The sequence below is a fragment of the Mustela nivalis genome, assembly GCF_964662115.1.
Source record: "Mustela nivalis genome assembly, chromosome: 12".
In the NCBI taxonomy this organism is placed as follows: Eukaryota; Metazoa; Chordata; class Mammalia; order Carnivora; family Mustelidae; genus Mustela; species Mustela nivalis.
In genome coordinates, this window is record NC_139031.1 from 53,631,729 (window position 1) to 53,655,770 (window position 24,042).

At 34.7% G+C, this 24,042-nt stretch overlaps 1 protein-coding gene across 1 annotated transcript in view; it reads right to left on the minus strand.

The window, feature by feature from the left end:
• HDAC9 (histone deacetylase 9) overlaps positions 1-24,042 on the minus strand; it is a 662,132-nt gene that overhangs the window by 25,466 nt on the left and 612,624 nt on the right. The window contains exon 27 of the mRNA XM_082692420.1: positions 14,895-14,979. Coding sequence (XP_082548546.1) covers positions 14,895-14,979 — 85 coding nt within the window. The remainder of the gene's footprint in view (positions 1-14,894; positions 14,980-24,042) is intronic.

Here is a 24,042-nt window from a genome sequence, read left to right on the forward strand (position 1 = left end):
ATCTAGTATTTTTCCTTCATTTCATAACTATTTTTTTTATCAGCTTTACTGAGTATAGTTTACCGTCAATAAAATTTACCAATTCTAAGGGCAGGTTATGATGCATATTTGACAAATGTGTGCAGTGATACATATAACGACTACCACAATCAAAATACAGAATATTTTCCTCAACCCTTAAACCTCCTTTTGGCCCTTTTGAGTCAAGTTCTTACCCTCCTTCTTGGCCCTTGACAATCACTGAAATTCTGCCACTGTACATTTGTCTTTTCTAGAATTTCATATAAATAGAACCATATACTCTGCAATCCCTAATATCTGGCTTCTTTAACTTAATGTAATACTTCTGAGATTTAAAAGATTCTTATCTTTTTCTTATCATCTCTATTTTTGTTTCTTTGTATGTAATATGATTTTTCTTTTTTCTGGATTCTTTTAAGATTTCATTATAATGCACCTCAATGTGATTTTATTCATGTTTATTCTGCCTGAGATTGATTGAGCTTCTTGGATATGTGGATTTGCAGTTTTCATCAAATTACAAAACCTTTTTTCACTATTTTTTTCTTTATTTTCCCCCACTATTTTAAAAAATATTTCCCCAACTGCTGCCTTTTCTGGGACTTGAATTATAGATGTTATCCAACTGATGCTGTCCAATATACCACTGATATACTATTTTTCAGTATTTTTCTCTCTATTCTTCACTTCAATAGTTTCTATTACTTCCTCAACTTCATTTTTTGTTTGGTGTTTATTTTGTTTTGTTTTTGTCTTTTGTAGTATATACTCTGCCATTAACCCTTCCAGGGTACAAAATTTTTAAAATTTCCAGTACTGTTATTTTTATTTTTTTTTTAAAGATTTTATTTATTTATTTGACAGAGAGAAATCACAAGTAGTCGGAGAGGCAGGCAGAGAGAGAGAGAGGGAAGCAGGCTCCCCGCTGAGCAGAGAGCCCGATGCGGGACTCGATCCCAGGACCCTGAGATCATGACCTGAGCTGAAGGCAGCGGCTTAACCCACTGAGCCACCCAGGCGCCCCAGTACTGTTATTTTTGATCTCTAAAACTTCCATTTGAGTGTTTTTTAGGTTCTTCATTTCTCTCCACATTATGCTTGAACTTTCCTCTTCATGTTAGGAATAATTACCATTCTTGTCTGCTAATTCTATCATGCCTTGAGTTTCTGAGTTAGTTTCTGTTTAATTAATTTGTCTTATATTTCTAGGCCATATTTTCTTACTTCATTATATATCCGGTAATTTTCATTTGGATGCCTGACATTGTTATTCTGAACATATCTGGTTATTGAATTTTGTTGTGTTCTTCGAAGATGGTGGACTTATTTCAGCATGTAGTTAAATTACTTGTAATTAGTGTGATCCCTTTGAGGCTTGCTGGTACTCTTTGTTAGACTGGCTCCAGAGCAGGTTTTAGGGTAAGGCTAATTTAGCCCTAAAACTAAGAGAAAAACATTTTGATATTTCTGCATGTTGCCTTATGTATTACAAAGTCTCTCCAGTCTGGCTATTAGGAATGCAAACTATTCCCAATCCTGTGTAAACTGGTTGAATTATTTAACCTACTGGTTTTCTCAGCCTTTTGGAGTTTCACCTCATGCATGTAAAATAAAACAAATGTTTAAAGAAACTTTTGTACACATACACAGAGTTCTTTCAGGGTGCAGGAACTTCAGCTCAAATATTCTTCTCATATAATATGATACTATATGTGGAAAACTCAAAAGACTCCACTCCAAAACTGCTAGAACATCTACGGGAATTCAGTAAAATGTCAGGATATAAAATCAATGCACAGAAATCAGTTGCATTTCTCTACACCAACAACAAGACAGAAGAAAGAGAAATTAAGGAGTCAATCCCATTTACAATTGCACCCCAAACCAAAAGATACCTAGGAATAAACCTAAACAAAGAGGCACAGAATCTATACTCAGAAAACTATAAAGTACTCATGAAAGAAATTGAGGAAGACACAAAGAAATGGAAAAATGTTCCATGCTCCTGGATTGGAAGAACAAATATTGTGAAGATGTCTATGCTACCTAAAGCAATCTACACATTTAATGCAATTTGTATCAAAATACCATCCATTTTTTTTTCAAAGAAATGGAACAAATAATCACAAAACTTATATGGAACCAGAAAAGACCTTGAATAGCCAAAGGAATAGTGAAAAAGAAAGCCAAAGTTGGTGGCATCATGATTCTGGACTTCAAGCTCTATTACAAAGCTGTCATCATCAAGACAGCATGGTACTGGCACAAAAACAGACACATAGATCAATGGAACAGAATAGAGAGCCCAGAAATAGACCCTCAACTCTATGGTCAACTAATCTTTGACAAAGCAGGAAAGAATGTCCAATGGAAAAAAGACAGCTTCTTCAATAAATGGTGCTGGGAAAATTGGATGGTAACATGCAGAAAAATGAAACTGGACCATTTCCTTACACCGCACACAAAAATAGACTCAAAATGGATGAAGGACCTCAATGTGAGAAAGGAATCCATCAAAATCCTTGAGGAGAACAGAGGCAGCAACCTCTTCGACCTCAGCCGCAGCAAAGTCTTCCTAGGAACATCGCCAAAGGCAAGGGAAGCAAGGGCAAAAATGAACTACTGGGACTTCATCAAGATCAAAAGGTTTTGCACAACAAAGGAAACAGTGAACAAAACCAAAAGACAACTGACAGAATGGGAGAAGATATTTGCAAATGACATATCAGATAAAGGGCTAGTGTCCAAAATCTATAAAGAACTTAGGGAACTCAACACCCAAAGAACAAATAATCCAATCAAGAAATGGGCAGAGGACATGAACAGATATTTCTGCAAAGAAGACATCCAGATGGCCAACAGACACTTGAAAAAGTGCTCCATATCACTCGGCATCAGGGAGATACAAATCAAAACCACAATGAGATATCACCTTACACCAGTCAGAATGGCTAAAATTAACAAGTCAGGAAATGACAGATGCTGGCGAGGATGCGGAGAAAGGAGAACCCTCCTACACTGTTGGTGGGAATGCAAGCTGGTGCAACCACTCTGGAAAACAGCATGGAGGTTCCTCAAAATGTTGAAAATAGAACTACTCTATGACCCAGCAATTGCACTACTGGGTATTTACCCTAAAGATACAAACGTAGTGATCCGAAGGGGCACGTGCACCCAAATGTTTATAGCAGCAGTGTCTACAATAGCCAAACTATGGAAAGAACCTAGATGTCCATCAACAGATGAATGGATCAAGAAGATGTGGTATATCTACACATTGGAATACTATGCAGCCAACAAAAGAAATGAAATCTTGCCATTTGCAATGACGTGGATGGAACTAGAGGGTATCATGCTTAGCGAAATAAGTGAGTCGGAGAAAGACAACTATCATATGATCTCCCTGATATGAGGAAGTGGAGATGCAACATGGGGGATTAAGGGGGTAGGAGAAGAATGAATGAAACAAATAAGTGACTCTTAATCTCACAAAACAAACTGAGGGTTGCTGGGGGAGAGGGGGTTTGGGAGAGGGGGGTGGGGTTATGGACATTGGGAGGGTATGTGCTATGGTGAGTGCTGTGAAGTGTGTAAGCCTGTAGATTCACAGACTTGCACCCCTGGGGATAAAAATATATTATACATTTATAAAACATAAAAAAAGAGAAAAAAACAAAAAAATGTAGATGCGTGGTTATTTTATCTAAATAAAAAGTCATGTTTCATAAAGTGATACTTAATTGCTGAGTTGCTTCCTGAAAGCAAAGGGAATACAAAATAGGTAATAGAAGAAGGTAGTTATAAATGCCAACTATGGCCACATGATGAGTTACAGTAACAAGGAATATAACTGGTAGGAGTATTTCCTCATTATTATTATTAATATATTTGTATGCAAATATCTTTGTTTTCCTCCATCCCTTTTTCCCTTATCATGTAACATAAGATGTATCAGCTTTATATCATAGTATTTCAGTATTGTTAACTTTACATCATAGTATTTAAGATATGAGATATTGAGAAGAGCAAACATTCAAAACTGTAGCTATTCTTCTGGTAAAGTGCTTAGTGTGTTTTCAGTTGTAGTCTGGAAAGTTGTATCATGTTAGACAGAACCATGATTTTGTTATTGTCTATACACGGAGATGAAGTACGGTTTAAGGAGATGTGTTATGGTGCCAAGTTGACAAGAGGTGGACTTGTGATGGTTAATTTTTATTGTCAATTTGACCAGTTAAACACATGTTTTAACTATTTGGTTAAACTTTGTTTGGCTAAACATTATTCCAAGTATGTCTGTAAGTAACATCCATGTTGCTAAGTTAACATCCGTGTTTCTGGATGAGCCTAGCACTTGAGTAAAGGCTTAGTAAAGCAAATTGCTCTCCGGAGTGTGCGTGGGGCTCATTCAGTAAGTTGAAGGCCTCAGTAAGGGAGAATTCTCTCTCTCTGACAGTCTTCAAGCTGGGACATTAATCTTCTTTTGTCTTTGGCCTCAGAGTACAAGTTAAATCACTGGTTTTCCTAGTTCTCAGGTCTTTATACTTGGACTGGTACTATGCCATCTACTTTTCTGGGTCTCCACCTTGCCAAATGCAGCTTTTGGAATTCTCAGCCTCAATTACAACTTCATGAACTACTGCCTTAAATATGTATTTATTTGTATTTATATTTGATATAGTTATTGTTAGTTATATAGAGCATATCTCTCTGGAGGATCCAGACTAATACAGACATGGAAAAACCCAGGTGAACTTAGAACATTTTGTGATGCCAGAAACTAAGAAAGTGCTCACAAGAAGACAAAACCATTTCAAAAGGACACAGGAGCCACCCTGAAAGAGCTCCAAGTGACCAGAGCTAAAATAGCTTGAGTAACAAAATTAATAATGTGAAGAAAAAAGGACAGCTTCTCATTACAGATAATTCCCAAATAATAACTTCTAAGGAGTAAGAAAAATAAAAAATCAGCATTGGAATACCAGAGTAATAATTTTTGCAGGTAAGATCCACAAATGGCTGCTAAAATGATTGGACAAAAGGTTGAAAAGAAACAGGATATTTTCATAATTGCAAACTATCTTTCCAACATATTTATTAATTCCAAAGGGAAACATGGTAACATCACATTACAGAGCTCTTTAATCAAGTGATCAAGGTTACCCTCATCAATAATAGGACATACTGACATTATGTTCCATGGATCCGAAGCACTAGGCAACTGTTTAACTGCTGTGGTATACTTGTCCCAAACGTACATCCTCACTTTACTCATGAGGAAACATCAGAGAATATCAAGCTGAAAGATGTTCATCTAAGTGACCAATACTCTTCACAGTGTCAAGTTCAAAAAAGGCATGGAAAGACTGAGGATCTGAAAGACGTGAGAAGGCTGAGACACAGCAACTGAATGTAATGGGTCATAGACTGAATCCTAGAATAGAATAAGGAAAATAGTGAAAAAGCTGGTGGACTCCAAAGAGAGTCCACAGTTTAGTTAATAAAATTGTATTACTGTTAATTCTGCATTATATATATATATATATATATATATATACATATTTTGTATTTACATGTATATATATGAATATATATTATATATTCTGTAATTCTAGTTTCTATAACTGTGCTATAGTTATATAAGATTCAGGGAAGTTGGGTAAAGGTCATATGAGAACTCTGTATTATACTTGCAACTTTTCTCTAAATCTAAAATCATTTCAAAATAAAAAGTTTAATAAAATCACATTTTAAAATCTGGCAGCAGAAAGGCCACTGATGACCATAGTGAGAATGCAACCAGACTAGAAAGGTTCTGACAGGGATTGGAGCTAAGAAGATGGGGATGATTAGACAGAAATAATTTTCAAGACTTTGCTCCTAAAGGGTTGAAGAGAAATGGGTGGTAAGCTGAAGGAGTGAGGTAGCTGGAGTTTCCTTTGTGTTTTTGTTTTGTTTAAAGATAAGGGGTATTTTAGGATGCTTAAATGTTGATGGAAACAAACAGTTCAAAAATGGCAGTTTGGGGGCGCCTGGGTGGCTCAGTGGGTTAAGCCGCTGCCTTCGGCTCAGGTCATGATCTCAGGGTCCTGGGATCGAGTCCCACATGGGGCTCTCTGCTCAGCAGGGAGCCTGCTTCCTCCTCTCTCCCTGCCTTGCCTCTCTGCCTACTTGTGATCTCTGTCAAATAAATAAATAAAATCTTTAAAAAATTTTAAAAAATTGGCAGTTTGGGAGCTACAGTTTAAGGTTTGTTGCTTAGATTAAGGGGGGGGTAAGGGTAAGGTGGATAGAGGTTTGAGGACAGAGAAATGTGAAAGAGTAGTTTGAGAGATAGAGCAAGCTGACTTGAGAAACATAGCAGGATTATAATGGGTCCATTTGAGTTTGATGATCATAACTTTACAGGAGGCCAAACTGCTATAATTCAGGACAATCATAAGCAGACATGTTTATTTAGGTCCAGTGTTGGAAGAAGTTTTCTGTAGAATATATCAAGGGTTTAGATTTTATTAGGTTGGTAAAGTAGAAAGGTAAGATTTTTAAGGCAGATTGAAAGGTAGAAGGGCAACTGAATTTAAGTGTTATTGTTTTCAAGATGGATGTAAAAGTGAAGAAAAGAAAGGAATCTGAATGAAAAGAAATGAGAAATGAAATGAAATGAATTGAAGAGTCTTAGGTGTGTGGGTTGACAATTCTATGGCATATGGGTCTGATGTATCCCTCTCCGGCAGAGATATGCCTGCCAGTACTGGCTTGGGATTTCTTTTTTCCCCTTAAGGTCTGCTAAGACAGTAACAGATGGTCATCTGCTCTCCAGGCTCCTACTATTTCCTTTTTCATTCTTTATTCCTATGAGTGGATGTCTGGAAAACAGAACAAAAATTCTCTTTTTTATTATCTTAGTGCAGTTCCATGGAGGAGTGAAAGTATATGAGTATTTTTAATCCATTATCATTACTTAAAAATAGTGCCCTTTCTCCATTTTAATGCCAAAAATAAGGCTTATTATTTTCTTTTTTTTCTCTTTTCTGTTAACTTTCCCTAGCGGCCTTGTGTACTTGATTTGTGCCCTTGTGTACTTGATTTTATCCATTTATTTAAATATGTATATATTTATTTATTTGAATTCATATTTTGTTGAACTTGATCTCTGCATATACTAGGGTCTAAATTAGGGATACTTATCCTCCAGAAAAAAAATTGCATTTGCATCCTTCAGAACTTGGAGTGGACCAAGATAAAACCTCTTTAGTACTCATTAAATTCATATCCCCAACTATGATGCAAACCTTAGGCCTTCTCATGCACTAATATTATCATCTGGCCTAGGGATATTCTCCCTGTTTGTGTTACTTTCTCTATTAAATTTCAGCTTATTTCTTTTCCCCCTCCTATTCCTTTACATTCTAGTAAGTCTAGTAATGTATTAAAATAGCCTGTTTTAATGTAGGCAGAATCTATCATATTTTAGGAGAGGCCTAGTTTAGTGTCTATCCTGGGATACCTGGGAATAGGAAATGTGGTAAAACTCTGTTTATATCTGTGAAGAAAGGAATAGGAGGTCATATGATTTAACAGAAAGTGGGCTTTGATAGCATAGTCACATCAGAGTTCAAATCTGTTTTACTGCTTGCCTGTGGAAAGACCTGCAAAAAGAGACCTAAACTTGTTTAAGCCTTAATTCATTAATGAACAAGATGAGGAAATTAATTATGCTATTTATGATATGCATATGACTAGATATAATATATATAAATACCTAGCAAATGATCTCCTGAACTTGACTTTCTAAACACGCCTTATCTCAGTGAATGGAATCAAATGTATGTGTGAAGCTAATCTGGGTGTTAACAGTTGACTATATAATCACAATGCATTCCTATTCTTAAAGAGTGTTCAGTCCTGGAAACATGCATAATTTTATTTATTTTCAAAGTTTTATTAGTTTTGCCTTGGCAGAACATGAGTGAAAGAAAAATCATAATTACAGAAGCAGTTGGAATTTAAAAAAAGTCCAGACAAGACTCTATGTAGATAGCGTATTTTCCTTTTGGTTTTGGTACATTCTAGTATTAGTGCTCTACCAAACAATAATCAGAATCTCAACATTTCAAGAGAATGGTTACTTAGAAGTTCAAAATCAACTTTCAAAGACCCACATTACAAGTTTGACCTGGCTCTGATGCGAATAAGGGTTGGTGGGGTTAATAGTAGGAAAATATTTAATGCTGCTTTTCTTCAATGAAGGTCTGCCTGGCCTAGGTCTGCAACGTCAAGGCCTCTGTCTCAGCCAAAAAGTCTATGACAAATAGCAGCTCACACCTGACAACAGTCAAGGTTTTAAACTCAACAGGGCAGGGATTTGAAATTCTGCCAATCCTTGCATTTTTCTGTGATTAGATGTATTTTGCAAGTTTACAAGGGGCTCCAAAGTAGATTCATAGCTCCATGGCTCCTTGTAATTTGGCACTACCCTTCTAGGACTAACTGACTAAACCTCAATTTACCAGAACTTCCAGAACTCCAAATCTTCAGTTAAATTAATTTTTATCCTAAAGATGTCATTTTTTGAAGAAATGAAAAAGGTATACATAAAAATTGCAAAAAAAAAAAAAAAAAAAGAATTATTTGTGAGACAGAATAACATAACGGTTAAGACCATAGACTCTGGAGCTAGACGGCTTGATTTATGATGTTGCCTTTATCCACTTATTAAATATCTAACTTTGGGGAAGTTAACTAACCTAGATGTGCCTCAGTTTACTTGGCTGTAAACTGGAAATGAAAATAGTACCTACTTCATAGGGTTGTTAAGAAGATTAAATAAGTTAATTTTATATTCGTAAGAGTGCTTAGAACAATACCTGGCATACTGAAAACAATCATAATTGTTGATTTTTTTGCTAGCAGCTTACAGGATTTGTGTTGTGTAAATAATTTAATCTAATATCCCTTGATAACTTCACTGTAGTAAAAAACTGATACTTAGGATGGTCCTGCCTTCCCTGCTAAATTCAAGCACTTTATTTAACAAAAGTTCTTCTTGTTTTAAAGTAAACTCTATGCCCAACATGGGGTGAGTTGCATGCTCTACCAACTGAGCCAGCTGAGCATCCCAAATTTCTTCTTCTTAAGTCTAATATTTCTTATATTCCTCTTCAAACCATTTTTTCTTGCACCGTTCCCTATCACAGAAAGTGACACCACCATCTACTCAGTTGTCCAAGTCTGAAATCTAGAAATCCATTAATCCCCTCCATGTCAATTAATTACCATACCAACTCAATTCTACTTCTGAATTAAATTGCTCATCTATGACAATAAGCAATGCTAAATCTCCTGTCCTTACTGCAGGCATAATAATCTTTTGAAATGCAGATTTGACCATGCTCCTTCTCTGACTGAAATGAATCCCCAAATCCTTATGAGTTAAAAGTTCCTTCCCAACATTGTGGGTTATCTCTTGTTCTTCTCCCCTGGATCGCAATAGGATAAAAATGGAGGAGAGAGGAAAAGAGAAAGAAGTAAGAAAAAAAAAAAAGATAGAAAATCAAAATAAAATAAGAAGGAACAAAAAGAAGAAAATGGAGTGTGGTTTAGGATTTGGATGTGGAGTCAAGAAGCTAGTAAAGCTTTTAAGATGATTCATGTAGCACATATTGCAATACAGGGGACAACTTTTTAATTGGTGTGCATAGCCCCATGAGGTCAAGATATTGGACAGTTTCCTTACAACAAGATATGTATACAAATTCCTTACAGCTTAGAAGCAATCTGGATTTTCTTCTCATTTGTCTGGTACAAATGCCCTTTCACCTTGGTAAGGGGGTAGATAAAGGGTATTAGGCTAACGGGAGGAATGGCTGAGAATGGCATTTCACTTAAAAAAGACAATGGTTTTCTCTTTAGAACAAGTCTTACTTTAATAGCTTTGCTTCATTAATTACTATCTAGATCTCTTGATTGCCAAGAGAACTGAATACACTCCTCTGATTATCCACTTAGTAGGTACATCAACAATGCCTGTATTTTATTTTACCAACTAGTTATTTCTATTGGAAATAGAGTAGAAACGAAATCAACAAAATTAGCTTGCCTTTGTTTGCTTTTAACATCATTTGTTACTTCTTTTTCTTTTCTTTTCTTTTTTTTTTTTAAGATTTTACTTATTTGTGAGAAAGAGAGAGAGAGAGAAAGCATACCCACAAGGAGGGGGAGTGGCAGGCAGAGGGAGAAGAAGGCTCTCCATGGAGCAAGGAGCCTGATGCGAGACTCAATTCCATTCCAGGACCCTGTTATCATGACCTGAGCCGAAGGCAGACACTTAACCTACTGAGCCACTCAGGCATCCCATGTTACTTCTTAATTCATTGTGGTGCTTGAACTAGTGGATACTGACCAACTAAGTCAAATACCTGGTCACATGGTATATTCTGCTGCAATGAGAAAATTCTCTTTTCATACTAGCCTCAAAAGCTGGGTAAATTCAGAGGACCACAAATTCACTTCTCATTGACCTAAATAACTGTGTGTGTGTGTGTGTGTGTGTGTGTGTGTGTGAACGAGAGAGAGAGAGAGAGAGAGAGAGAGATTTAGCTATACTGACAAATTTTATATGCTGGAAAAATGGATGTTGTTTGACAAGAACATACATGACAAATACTCTCCCTTCCTCATTCTCATTCTGGCCTATGTAACCATTTTGCTATGATTGGCATTTCAAGGAATTCTAAGAAGACCCCAATCCACTAAACAAAGGAAGAATACCTAGAGTGGGGAAAAGATGAGTAGGGGCATATGGGAAAAATACCACAACTATTTTTTAATAATGATCCTGATTCTTATTTCCCATTTTGTTGCCACAGTAGATCCAACTTAGTAGAGTAGGATGCCATTCCTCTTGAAATTTCTCAGAAAAGTTAAGTGGCTTATTCATCGTGCCTTGTGAGTACTGAAGTTCCTATCATTTTTAAATCCTCTACACTAGTGTTTTTCAACTTATCAGCTCCAAACCACTTGAGGGTTGCAGCAAAGATTTTAAAGAATCCTCAAATCCTTGTGTACATATATATTTTTCTTGATCTACAAATCAAAAGATATTATGATTATCACTATTATGCAGGAGATCTAGAAAATTGGTTGACACTTAAAAAGAGTACTCTTCTTACTAAACATTTAAATAAATAAAAGGAAACCATGGCTCTATACTTGTGGTTTTCATATTTTGGGGTTTCACAGATCAATATCAATATCATTCATTGTATGTTTTAGAATTTAAAATTATAGTCTTTCAAACTACATGAATTAAGTTTTATGGAAAACTCACTTCATGATTCCTCCCTTCAAAATCAGTGAACATGTTATCATGGGCCAGGACTGGTGTGAAAAAAGGCATTTGGGAACCTTGCTTCTCACCTTGCAATGCAAAAGAAGGGAAGAAGAGTATAATAGACTCTATAAGTTGTTAGGATGGGTTTTAGGAAAGGAAACATACATATGAGGATCATTTATCCTTCTCTGGGCTGACTCTTACCTGGCATCACTTGTTGGTGATTACAGTCATCAGCCAACAATTAATTTCAGCTCTGAGAATTGCCGCCTCAAAGATTAGAGACAGAAATGGTAGCTCACAAGTAATTCAAATTCTTTCTTAGAAATGATTCATCATTATGAATGATGGGATTGAATTTTGACAAAAAGACAGAAGACAAAAAGAGCTCACATATATTTTGCCCATTCTTCTTTATCTTTTCTCCACATGGGTTAGCCAAGGAGTATAATTACCTTTGTTAGTTAAAAAAAATCAACTTGGGCTAAGAAAAATAATGTGGTAAATATTGAAAGATAAGCTGTTTTATCTATTCAGTAAACATTTGCACAATGCCTACTATGTGCCAGATACTGTGCAAAGAATTCAGCAATTAAAAACAAAGAATATCAGCAAAAACAAGCCCTGCTATGAAAACACACAGGAAATGTACCTAATGTAGAATGACAATGAAGGGATATACAGCTTCCCAAAAGAAAGAACATCTGAGCTAAATCCAGAAAACTTAATAGGGATGAGGCAAACACTTGCTAGAGTGAACAGCATGTGCAAACATGAAGCTTCTTGACCTGATCATCTCTTTCGTCATCTCAAAAATGGCTGATCTTTGTATATATCCACCATCTTGAGATGAAACCAGAACCTGACCTGTCAGAAGGGGTCTTTAATACCTGTCAGAAGGAATGGTTGCCCTGCTGTACTGCCTTGTAAGGTCTTTTCTTCTGGGTTAAAAAAGTAAAACATAAACAAGGACAGGACAACAGGGATGGTCCTGCTGCCAAATATTCTCATACATGTGGCCAGGCAAAAGGCCAATGTTAATCACAGCCTCCAGCACCTGCATACCCTCAGTTGGGGGGCTCAGTTCTCAAAGAGAAATTCATATAAGGCCTGTCAGCACCTTGCTGTCTGCCTCAGGACAAGGCTATCTAGGAACTTGCCTGAATGTTTCCCACATGCTACAAATCCTGCTTCTCAACATTTACATAGTTTTAGGATACTGCAGTCTCAAACTGTAGCACAAAATAATCCTTCACAACCTGTACTAAGAGGTAGGCTGAAATTCAAACACCTCCCAAAGTTAAAAGGAGGCACCTGTGTGATGCTCAGAGACATATGTGAAGAGAAGGTTCTTCAGTTAACAAAGGCTATCTTAGAGGCAACCAGTGCAGCTGCAAAGGTCTTCCATGTACCTAAGAGTCCCCATGTTTGGTTCAATGCTCTGTGGTCACCTTCCTGAATTATGGTAATTTTTTTTAACATGGAAGCATTCACACATTTTCATTTTGCACTGGGATCCAAATTATGTGGTGAGTCTTAACTACTTTCCCCACCAAAGAGGAAATGGGGAGCCCAGTGAAGGGCCTGGATTCCTGTAAGAGCACTTAAAATGGAAGACTGGTTATAAAACAGAGAAAGGTAAAAGTAAGAGCACAGTTTTATAGTTTATAAGGAAATTTAGCATTGTTTGCTAGGCCAGAAGCCCATAATTTTAACTTCTCAAGCTATTATAAAATTTGGTACTTGGAAACACTGACTTTAATTTTATTGCTTTATGGACCTAATGCAGCCCCTTTCTGTTTCTGTAGTCTGGAAGAGTGGCCCCAAAGACATAGAATTAAATGGCCTCAAAAGATACACAATTCACAGAATGACATAAAAAATGTACCACATAGTGTCAAAGCCAAAGTCTGAAACAACTTTCTTTGTAGTGATTTCTATTCTATGTCCCAAATGACAAGAGACTACTCTCATATTTGTCTTTCTCTTTACCTCAACTCACCATTCTGTTCCTTCTCAACCACAACCTTACTTCTTCCTCCCTAGGGTGATGTTACTATCAGTCTTTCTTGGCAAGTATCTTTTCACATCACTAACCTTGAATATTATCAGGACTGACTGCATAATTTGCAGGGCTCAGTGCAAAATAAATGTGGGCCCCTTGCTCAAAATTTTTTATACAAATTTAAAGATAGCAATAGTAAGAGCATTAAACCATGCATAGGGTCCTTCTAAGTGTGGGGCCTATGTGACTACACAGCTGAACACCCAAGAAGCCAGCTCTGAGTCTCAATGGCCAAAATTGCATCACATACCCATTCCTTAACCAATCACTGTTAAGTGGGTTGTCTAGTTTAGCCTTAGACTAAGATCTGCTCTCCTGGAGCTGGGCATAAGTTCATTTTCCCCTGGTATCTGGTGACAAAGATTCACGAGGAAAACCAGGCTTCTTTTGAGTACAAGTGAGGAAGGCATTGTTGCTGAGAAGCCAACAACATTTACTACATTATATATCCATGACTAAGAAAGGGGAGGTTTTCTTCAGAAACTCCCTTTGGAGCAAACTCTGGTTCCTAGGGCCTTGAAGATCAAATCCAACCTACTTAAATCTGCCTACTCTTGAGTCCCAGGTTCCCATGCACTTCAAACCTCTCCTCTGCTGCCAACCCTTTTTACAGTTACCTGCAGGTGTGAAAAGATGTGATTCCTGTCTTCCTGATCATTATCCTCTAAGGAACCAAGACTAAGAGAGTATAAAATACACAAAAAAACTCAAGTAATAGAAAAAATTTAAAGAAAAATGCTAATTAAAATCCACATGGTATTGCTAAGAGTTTGGGGAGTATTGGATTTATAAGTGCTAGGTACAATCCTCACTAGGAGTTAGTATTTGCGGGGGGGGTTGGGTGAGCCTGGTTGTGGTATTAAGGAGGGCACGTATTGCATGGAGCACTGGGTGAGGTGCATAAACAATGGAATTTTGGAACATATACACATACAAAAAATAAAATTAAATTAAACTAAAAAAAAGAACATACTTCTCCATGAAATATAATATTCATAAATGTTAAGTTCTTCCATAATTTTACTTTACTAGATTCATAGAAAAATAAAACTAAATAAAATTTTAAAAAAATAGGAAAGGAAGAAAACAGTAAATGATTGCTGAATTCCAACATCATTAGGCGATAACTTATCCTTAGTTAAATTAGACAATATAATCAAAATTTCTAGATTATTTTATTGTTTTGGACAGACACTTAGTGGTAGTAATGAAAAAAAAATCCAAGTACTTGGAAAATATGAGAAATACAAGATTCTACATCTGGAGCCTCTGAGTTATCAGTTAAGGTGAGATCACCACATTGAGAGCAAGGTAGTAACACATTTAGGTGTGAATATATAATATGTGCAAATTATAATTCTAAATATGTTTCTCATATTTGGAAACTCAAATATGTTTTTCATGTGCTTTCATTTTCAGTATAAGTTTAATTAGTTGTACCTGATTAGAAATTAAAAAGAAACTTTAAAGACATACTTTGAATTTCAATGATCTTCTGTAAAGAAACAACAGCATTCATATTCGGGGTTTGGTGGAGAATATCTTCGGCAAGCGGCTCCAGCTGCAAGAATAGTAGATAATAATGGGCAGAATATTATGACTTTATAGTAAATCTGAAAGAAGCAAAGCAAACTGAAACAATCCCACCCCAAAGCTTGCTTGAAGAACTAGTTAATATTTTCATTTTGCTGATAGCAGTTCTGAAAGTTTATTTTCTGTTTTGCAGCCATGTAATTGAATTCCAAGGGGCTTTTCTATTGGTCACAAAACTAATCTATGAAGTCCGTGAAGCAGGTGCATGTCTGTGTATTATTCATTAGAAATCTGAGTTATTTGTGTAATTTTTGTAGGTTCTTTACAAACCAAATTCCATCATGTCTGTATATGCAGCTGGGCCCTGCAAACAAAACCTCAGGGAAGTTGCAGTACACAGAAAGTGGGCAGTCTATTATCTGTACTTTTGCAGTGTTTTTATATTCAACCACTTTACACTTCTGGACACTTCACAATAGAAAGCCATGAGACACAGCTGCTCTTAGCCAACTGCTATTAAATAAATGGTAGAGAAAATGTTCAAACAAAACCAAAGCTAAATAACAGTGCATTTTAAAGGGAAAATAACTGTGCATTTTCATTTAACTTCTACTGTTCTTATAACTATGCAGATGTCCATGTGGAAACATGGGACGAATTCCTGCCTTGCAAATGTATAATGATCTTCTGGAATTACACTGATTTTTCAAGGACAAGCGTAGCAAACAGTGCTTTGCAAGAAATGAAGAGGAACTTTAAGTAATTTATGGAGTGTTTTGGCAGAACTAAATCTGATGATACATCCTGGGAATACCTTGATGATATAGCTTGGTATATAGCACCAGGAACTGCATAACCAGAACATTAGCAAACAAAAGGAAAGTAATAATAACAAAGGTATTAACAAAAAAAGGAGCTTTCTTAGAAAATTTAAAGTCAATAGTCTCAAATTCAAACTGATGGTCAAATTATAATATGGTATGAAAAGGAACCGATGTCACCACACACTGTACTGAAATAGAAACTCATCTGTCTCTTCATCTGAAGAAAAGAACCTAAAAACTCAGGAATTCCAAGTTTCTACAGCATATGTGAGTGAATCTTCCCCCCAGGGTCTCTCTGAATTGATTATTCTATACTTCAGTCATGGAATCTAAAACAATAGCACCTTTCTTCCAGATGCCATAGGATAACCAACTAGCTTAGGGATATTTATACATGGGTAAATTCACTAAATACAACTTTCAAGAGTGTTTTTCTTAGCTGCCAAAGAAAAACCTTTAAAACATCAAAAGGTTATTTGCAATACAGTTTAGTGAGAAAGAAAGAAGTGTCAGTGTAAAGGCTCTGTAATCTCAAGTTCTTACAATTTTTAAAAATATTTTTGAAAAATCTGGTATTTTAGATAGTATCTTCAAGAATATGTTATCCTAGTAACAAGCTTTTAACTCAGAGAAACTAATGAATCATAGGCAGAATGATACTTGGAAAACTTATTCCAGAATTAGATAGTGTTGAGCTATCTTGCTTATAAATACTCTTTCCTTTCACTCTGTCTCAGAGATTAGAGAAAAATTTTAATAGGAATCAGATGGATTTTACTAATAAAACATTTTGAAACATCACTCAGTGTTCAAATATCTAAAAACAAAAGAACAAGGTGTATTTCAGAATATAGCTTTCAAAAAGCTTTTCTGAGACATTAGAGTAAAAACGCTGACAAACTGAAAGGTGCTGGCTACTGCAAAGAAAACTACAGGAAGATCATTAATGTAAAAACCTCACTTCTGGAACTCTTGCATTGAGGTTTGTGGGCTATTTTTAAGACGTGGGTTATGCAGGACATAAATGTGATTCAGAGTACTGAGAGTAAAAATACAAACAATTGGAATCATCATTTGGATACGATAAAGTTGTGTCCACTTATAAAAGCAACCTAGAGAATTAAAGCAATTACATTGATAATTTAAACCTCCCAAACCATTTCCCTGCATGTTTTAGGTGAATGCCATTTAAACTTCAATAAATTGCCCCAATTTTCTTCATTTTTGAGGGTATACACACAGGGATGAATTCAGGAAGTTCTCAGTGTAGGTTCTTTATTTTTTCTTTGGTAGCTCTGCAGAGAAGGTAATAGGTAATACTCTGAACTGACAAGAAGGCAAATGTCATTGAGAGTCTGTTTTCATAAAATTAAAACCTTGATAGAGGGACCACAGAACTGAGTTGTCTTTTCTAGAGTGCTGATTTAATCATTCACAATTAATGTGCTTGCTTTGGCAGCACATATAATCATTCACAATTAAAAGCACTAAAAACATCTGATTAAAGCAGTTATTTAACAAATATTTATAAGTATTGGTCATGATTAGTAATCTAATAACTAACTGTAATGAAATAATGTTAAATGAATAGTCATTTTTCTTAAATTTGGGCAAAATCATTGCCTACTGAGGCTAATCAATGTTAGAGTTATTAAAAAATAAGGATGTATTTTATGTAAATCAGAGTACTTTTGTATTTAAAAAAAGATAAAACCGATGCAGATGTAGAAAATATCTCACACCCATCATGCTATTCCATCAAGTAATAATTATTATCACAGAGTAATAAGACACTCTAGTTAATTTTAACACAATCTCTTGACACATGAAGTTCTCATGCAGCTTTATTAGGTCTAAAGCTTAAATGCAACCATTACTTATAGAACTTTATAGAAATTTTCTGACTCAGTGACAGGGACATTTATTTTTCTCCATTTTTTACACAAAGTGGCAATACCATATTGATGTAGTTCAGATGTTTGGTAAGTTTTGCTTATCATGTAATTTCTAAGTATACAGCTATTTTGAAACACCATAAAATTATGACTGTTACAATGTAGTAAATAAGTAATTTTCATATTCTTTAGAATCAAATCATTTTAAATAATCAAAAGTCATTTTAGTTGGCTAAGATGCATTTATAGAAATAGGCAAGAGTATCCCTGGAGAAGCTCCTGAGTAAGTTTTAAAACTCACTCTGTACTCATGAGACATGAAAATCAACTTTATTATTTTCATGATTCAGAACAGAACAAAGCTAAATAAAGATTTTGCAAATCAGTACATGAGGATAGATGTATACGTTAATCAAGCAAAGGATCTAACTACTCTCGGTAGCTTTTATGTTTCCCAAATATATCAAGCATTTTCACACTTTTATGCCTTTATTTGTTCTGTTTCTGCTAAATTCAATTTTCTCTATCCTTACTTGAATTGGTGACACCTTACTAAATCATCCAAAGACCAACATAAACATTGCCCGCTCTGTGATATCTTTTCTAAAATTCTGATAGAGCAAATTATTTCCATCTTTGTGCTATCTTTCCACCAAATATTCTTGCTTACTCTACACATTATTGTGGTAAGTCATGTCTGTCATTTTCTATTTTGTTGTGAGCCATTTAAAGGCAAAGATAGAACTTGGGATAAGGTGGGTATTTTTAAAATGTTGAATGAATGAAGGAAAGATTAATTGAAAGAAAACGTGACCCTCCAGAGCTAAGAGACCTAAGTGGACTAGGTTCTCCCTCTTGCTTGCCTGCTATAGTTGGGGTATGGTTTAGAGTGAAAGACTAGGAAGTACAAGTGATAATTCATTTTTAAATCAATAAATTGATTTTAATTGATTTTTAATTGATTTTTGAACTTTAACTGATTTTAAATTGAGCATCAATTTCTTTCTTTTTTAAGATTTTATTTATTTATTTATTTGACAGACAGAGATCGCAAGTTGGCAGAGAAAGAGGGGGAGGCAGGCTCCCCGCTACACAGAGAGCCCAATGCGGGGCTCAATCCCAGGATCCTGAGATCATGACCTGAGCCGAAGTCAGAGGCTTTTTTTTTTTTTGAAGTCAGAGGCTTTAACCCACTGAGCCACCCAGGTGCCCTGAGCATCAATATCTTTAAACTTATTAATTCCAGTAATGTATATATGAATAATCTTGTATAGACTTTCTACATACACAATTATATCATCCATAAAAAATAATAGATTTGTTTACTCCTGTCCAATCTTTTTATTTTTTTCTTACCCTATTGCACAGTCTAGAACCACTGTGCAATGTTAAAACAAAGCAATAAAAGTGAGCATCTTTGCCCAATTTTTGATTTCAATGAAAAATTTCCATATTTTCCCCTTAAATCTGATGCATACTGTAGAACATTTGTAAATATCTTTTATCAAGTTAATAAATTTTCCTTTTAGTTCCAGTTTTTCGAAAGTAGTTATCATAATGGGGTGTTTAATTTATTAACTGACTTTTAAGCATCTATTGAAATGGCATACTTCCTCATTCTCTCAATGTAACAAATTATAATTACTTACTTTGGATTTTCTTTTGAAGATTTTATTTATTCATTTGAGAGAAAGGTGGGGAGAGAGAGCACAAGGGAGAGGGAAGAGGCAGAGGGAGAAGCAGACTCCCCATTGAGAAGGGAGCCAGGCTAGGGCTGGATCCTAGGACTTGGAGATCATGACCAGAGCAGAAGGAAGGTGCATAACCACTGGAGCTTATTTTGGAACGTTAATATGTTCCTGGCTTAAATACAACTTTGTTATGGTTTTTTGTTGTGTTTTGTTTTTAATTTTTTATTTTTTATAAACATATATTTTTATCCCCAGGGGTACAGGTCTGTGAATTGCCAGGTTTACACACTTCACAGCACTCACCATAGCACATACGCTCCCCAATGTCCATATGTTATGGGTTTTCAAGATACTGACAAATGGCTAATATTTTGCTTAGTGTTTTGGCTACTATGCTTACGAGCAAGATTTTCTTATGATAGTCCTTTCTTATAATGTTAAGTTTGAGGAATCATATAATACTGGTCTCAAGAAATCAGCTGTCAAGTGTTCTTCCCATCCTCTCCCTCCCTTTACTCTAAAACAGTATAAATTATAGAATTCACTGACAAAGCTATAGGGGTCTAATATTTTCTCTTGGTAAGTTTGGCATTCAATATTCAATTTCATTAATAATTACAGTGCTATTCAAATTTTCCACCTTTCTGACTTGGTTTTTGCAAAGTTGTATTTTTGTAAGAAATTTTCCATTTCAAGTAAAATTTCAACTGTTTTTTTACATAACAATTTTTCTTTAATACATTAAAATCTGTAATAACCCCCCCCTTTTTCATTTTGAGTACTGGTAATGCATAACTGTTCTTTGTCAATCAGTCTTCCTAGAGTTCTATCAATTTTGTTAATTATTTCAAAGAATGAAGCATAGACTTTTACAAATCATATATTATACATTTGTTTTGTATTTTATTATCTCCTCTCTTTATACTTCTTTTGCTTACTTCATTTTTAGTTTATTGCTTTGACTTTTTAACTTCTTCAGTTGTATGTTTCTCTCTTTACTTTTAAATTTTCTATTCTAATATACACATTTATAAGCTTTATATTTCCCCCACATTCACTTTATATACATGACACAAATTTTAATATTTTGTATTTTCATAATCATTCAACTCAAAATATTTTCTAATTTTCATTGTGATTTCTTTGGCTCATGAGGTACTCTATTTTGAAATTTCCAAATAAGGTTTTCCAATTATATTTTTATTTCAAATTATGTAACTATTTTTTTCAGTTTTGTTTTTATACTTCATTTTATTTTACATCATTGGTGTCTTACTTTTATTTTATTTTTCAGTAGCAAGAGCACTTACCATGAGATCTAACCACTTAACATATTTTTAAGTGTACAATACTTTATTGTTGATAGAGGCATAATGTCATAGAGTGAATCACTAGAGCATAATTATTCATCTTGCTTGACTGAAATTTCATGCTCATTTGATTAGTAACTCCTCATTTCTCTTCCCTCTGGTCCCTGACAACTACCATTCCATTTTCTGATGCTATGAATTTGATTATTCTAGATACATCATGTAAGCGGAACCATGTAATATTTGCTTTCTGCAACTGGATTATTTCACTTAGCATAATGGCTTCTAGGTTCATTCATGTTTCACATACTGCAAAATTTCTTTCCTTTTAAATGCTGAATAGTATTCCGTTGTATGTATAGATCACATTTTCTTATTCATTCACCTCCAGTAAACATTTAGTTTGTGTCCACATCTTGTTCTTGGTAAATAGTGCTGCGTGATCATGGGAGTGTTATTATCTCTTCCAGATCCTGATGTTGATTCTTTTGGATAAATATTCAAAAGGAGGATTGCTATATCATATGGAAGTTCCATATTTAATTTTTTGAGGGCCCTGTATACTGTTTTTCAGAGCATTTTGCATTCCCACCAACACGAATGCAAGGGTTCCCTCTTCTTCACATTCTTGCCAATACTCATCTTGGGCATTTTGGTTAACAGTCATACTGACAGATGTGAGGTGATACCTCGCTGTGGTTCTGACTTGCATTTATTGACAATTGTGATATTAAAAATTTTCTCATATACTTTGTGGCCATAATATGTCTTCTTTGACAAATTTCTGTTCAAGTTCTTTGCCCATTTGAATACTAGGTTATTAGTCTATTTTCGTACTGAGCTGTTTAAGAGTTCTTATTTATTGTAGAGATGAACATCTCATCAGATATATATGGTTTGCAAATATTTTCTCCAATTCTACAGATTGCCTTTTCACTCTGTTCTTTCTTTTCCTGTAGAGCTTCTTAATTTGATGTAGTCCTACTTGTTTATTCTTGGTTTTGTTGCTGTGCTTTTGGTGTCATACCCATGAAATCACTACCAAGACAAATGTCATGAAATTTTCCCTGGTTTCTTTTAGGAGTTTTTTAGTTTTGAATCTTACATTTAAATCTTAATACATTTTGAGTTCATTTTTGTGTATAATGTAAGATAAGGGTCCAATTTCATTCTTTTATAAATGGATATCCAGTTGTCCCAGCACCATTTGTTCAAGAGACTATCCTCTCTCCATTATGTATTCTTGGGACCCTTGTTGAAGATTAGCTGATCACATATGTGCTTTCTATTCTGTTCGCTTGGTCTACAAATTTGTCTTTATGGCCCTGCCATACTGTTTTAATTACTGAAGCTGGAGGTATGAGGATGCCAGCTTTGTTCTTCTTTCTCAAGATTGATTTGTTTACTTGTAGTCTTTTGTGGTTTCTTATGAATTAAAGATTTTTGTTCTATTTCTGTGAAAAATATCCACTGAGGTTTTGATAGGGATTGCACTGAAATGTTGATCACTGTGTGAAGTTCGGGCATTTTAACAATAACAGGTCTTCCAATCCATAAACAAGGAATGTCTTTCCATTTGTTTGTGTTATGTAATACTGATTCTGGTTTAATTCCTTGCGGTAAGAGGTTATACTCTCTATGAATTCAATTATTTGAAATTTATTGAAATTTATTTTATGCCCCCAAATATGGTTTGTTCTTGAAAACATTGTAAGAGTCCTTGAAAGGAATGATACTCTGTAGTTACTGAGTATGGCTTATTACATATTTCAATGAGGGCTAGTTTATTAACGTATTTAAATCTATATACCTCATTTTTATTGTCTTCTTTCTCAATCAGTTTCTGAGAGGTGTGTTAAAATCTGTCATTATGATTGTGGTTTTGATTATTTTTCCAGTTTTTGCTGGATATGTTCTGAAGCTATGTTACTAGATATGTAACTCTTGAACTGTTTCATCTTCTCAGTTAATAGAATATTTTTAGCACTATGAAGCATCTCTATCTCTAGTTCTTTTTTGTCTTAACATTCACTTTATCTGATATTAATATAGCTATATGAGCTCTCCCATTAATTTCTGTAGTTTAATTTTTTCTTCACTTCTGTATATTCAAACTTTATTATTATATTACAGAAGGTATCCCTTTAAACAGCACTTTTTAATTACAATGTAATAATCTTTGCTTTCATTGATAAACTAAATTCATTTATATGTCTTTTGTGGAACTGCACAAGCTGATTCTAAAATATTATATAAAACACAGAAGGGACAAATGTAGCCCCAAGACTATCTTGAAGACAAAAAATAACTGGGAGATTTGTTCTAACAAGTCAAGATTTCTTATATAACCACAGTAGTTAAGGCAATCTAATAATGTCAAGCAGATAGACAAACCGATCTGTGGAATAGAAAAGCATCACCATGAGTATACAGACGAGTAGACTTGTCTGTATAGGGGCCATAAAGAATAGATGAACTTTTTAATAAATGGTATAAGATCAACTGTATATCCACATTAAAAAAAACCTAACTTTTACTTCATGATATATATAAATATTCAATTCCTGATAGACTGTGTAGCTAAATGTTGAAGTGAAAAACAAAGCTTTAAGGAAAGATTGAGGAGAATATTTGAATGGCTTTGGGTACAAAGAAAACTTTAGAAGAATGCAAAAAAAAAAAAAACCTAATCATAAAGGAAATTATAGGTTTGTACTACAATAAAATTACTTTTACTTATCAAAGGACATGATTAAAAGGATAATTAGATAAGATATTTCAACACATTTAACCAACAATAGAATCCATAAAGAACTGCTCAAATCAGTAGGAAAAATGACAATCCGAGAGTGGAGAGAAGACTTAATAAGTACTTCAAAAATGAAATATACAAATAATAAAAAAGTAAATGAAGATCTGATTTACTTCATTAGCATTTTGCCAAGACAAAACCATGTTGATATACTATCACATATCAAAAATAATGTCTAAAATTTTAAAAGACTGACAATACTAATATATGGAACCAATAAACAGGAAATATACAGAACAATGAAACACTCATATGCTACTGGTAGGAGTATGAATTGTGACAACCACTATGGAAAACAGTTTGTTATTATCTATAACAACTAAACACATGCAAATCTCACAACCCAGCAATATCTCTGTTAGATATATATTCAGCAGAAATGTGTGTACAAATGCATCAAGAAGCACACATAAAATCTATTATAACATTGTACATAATGGCCCCCAAACTGAAAAATTCCCTATATTCATTAAAAGTAGAATAAATTTTAAAAATGTAAGTAGAATAAAGAAACTATGGTATTTTCCTATTCTTTTTATGAAGTGTAGTACTGTACAAC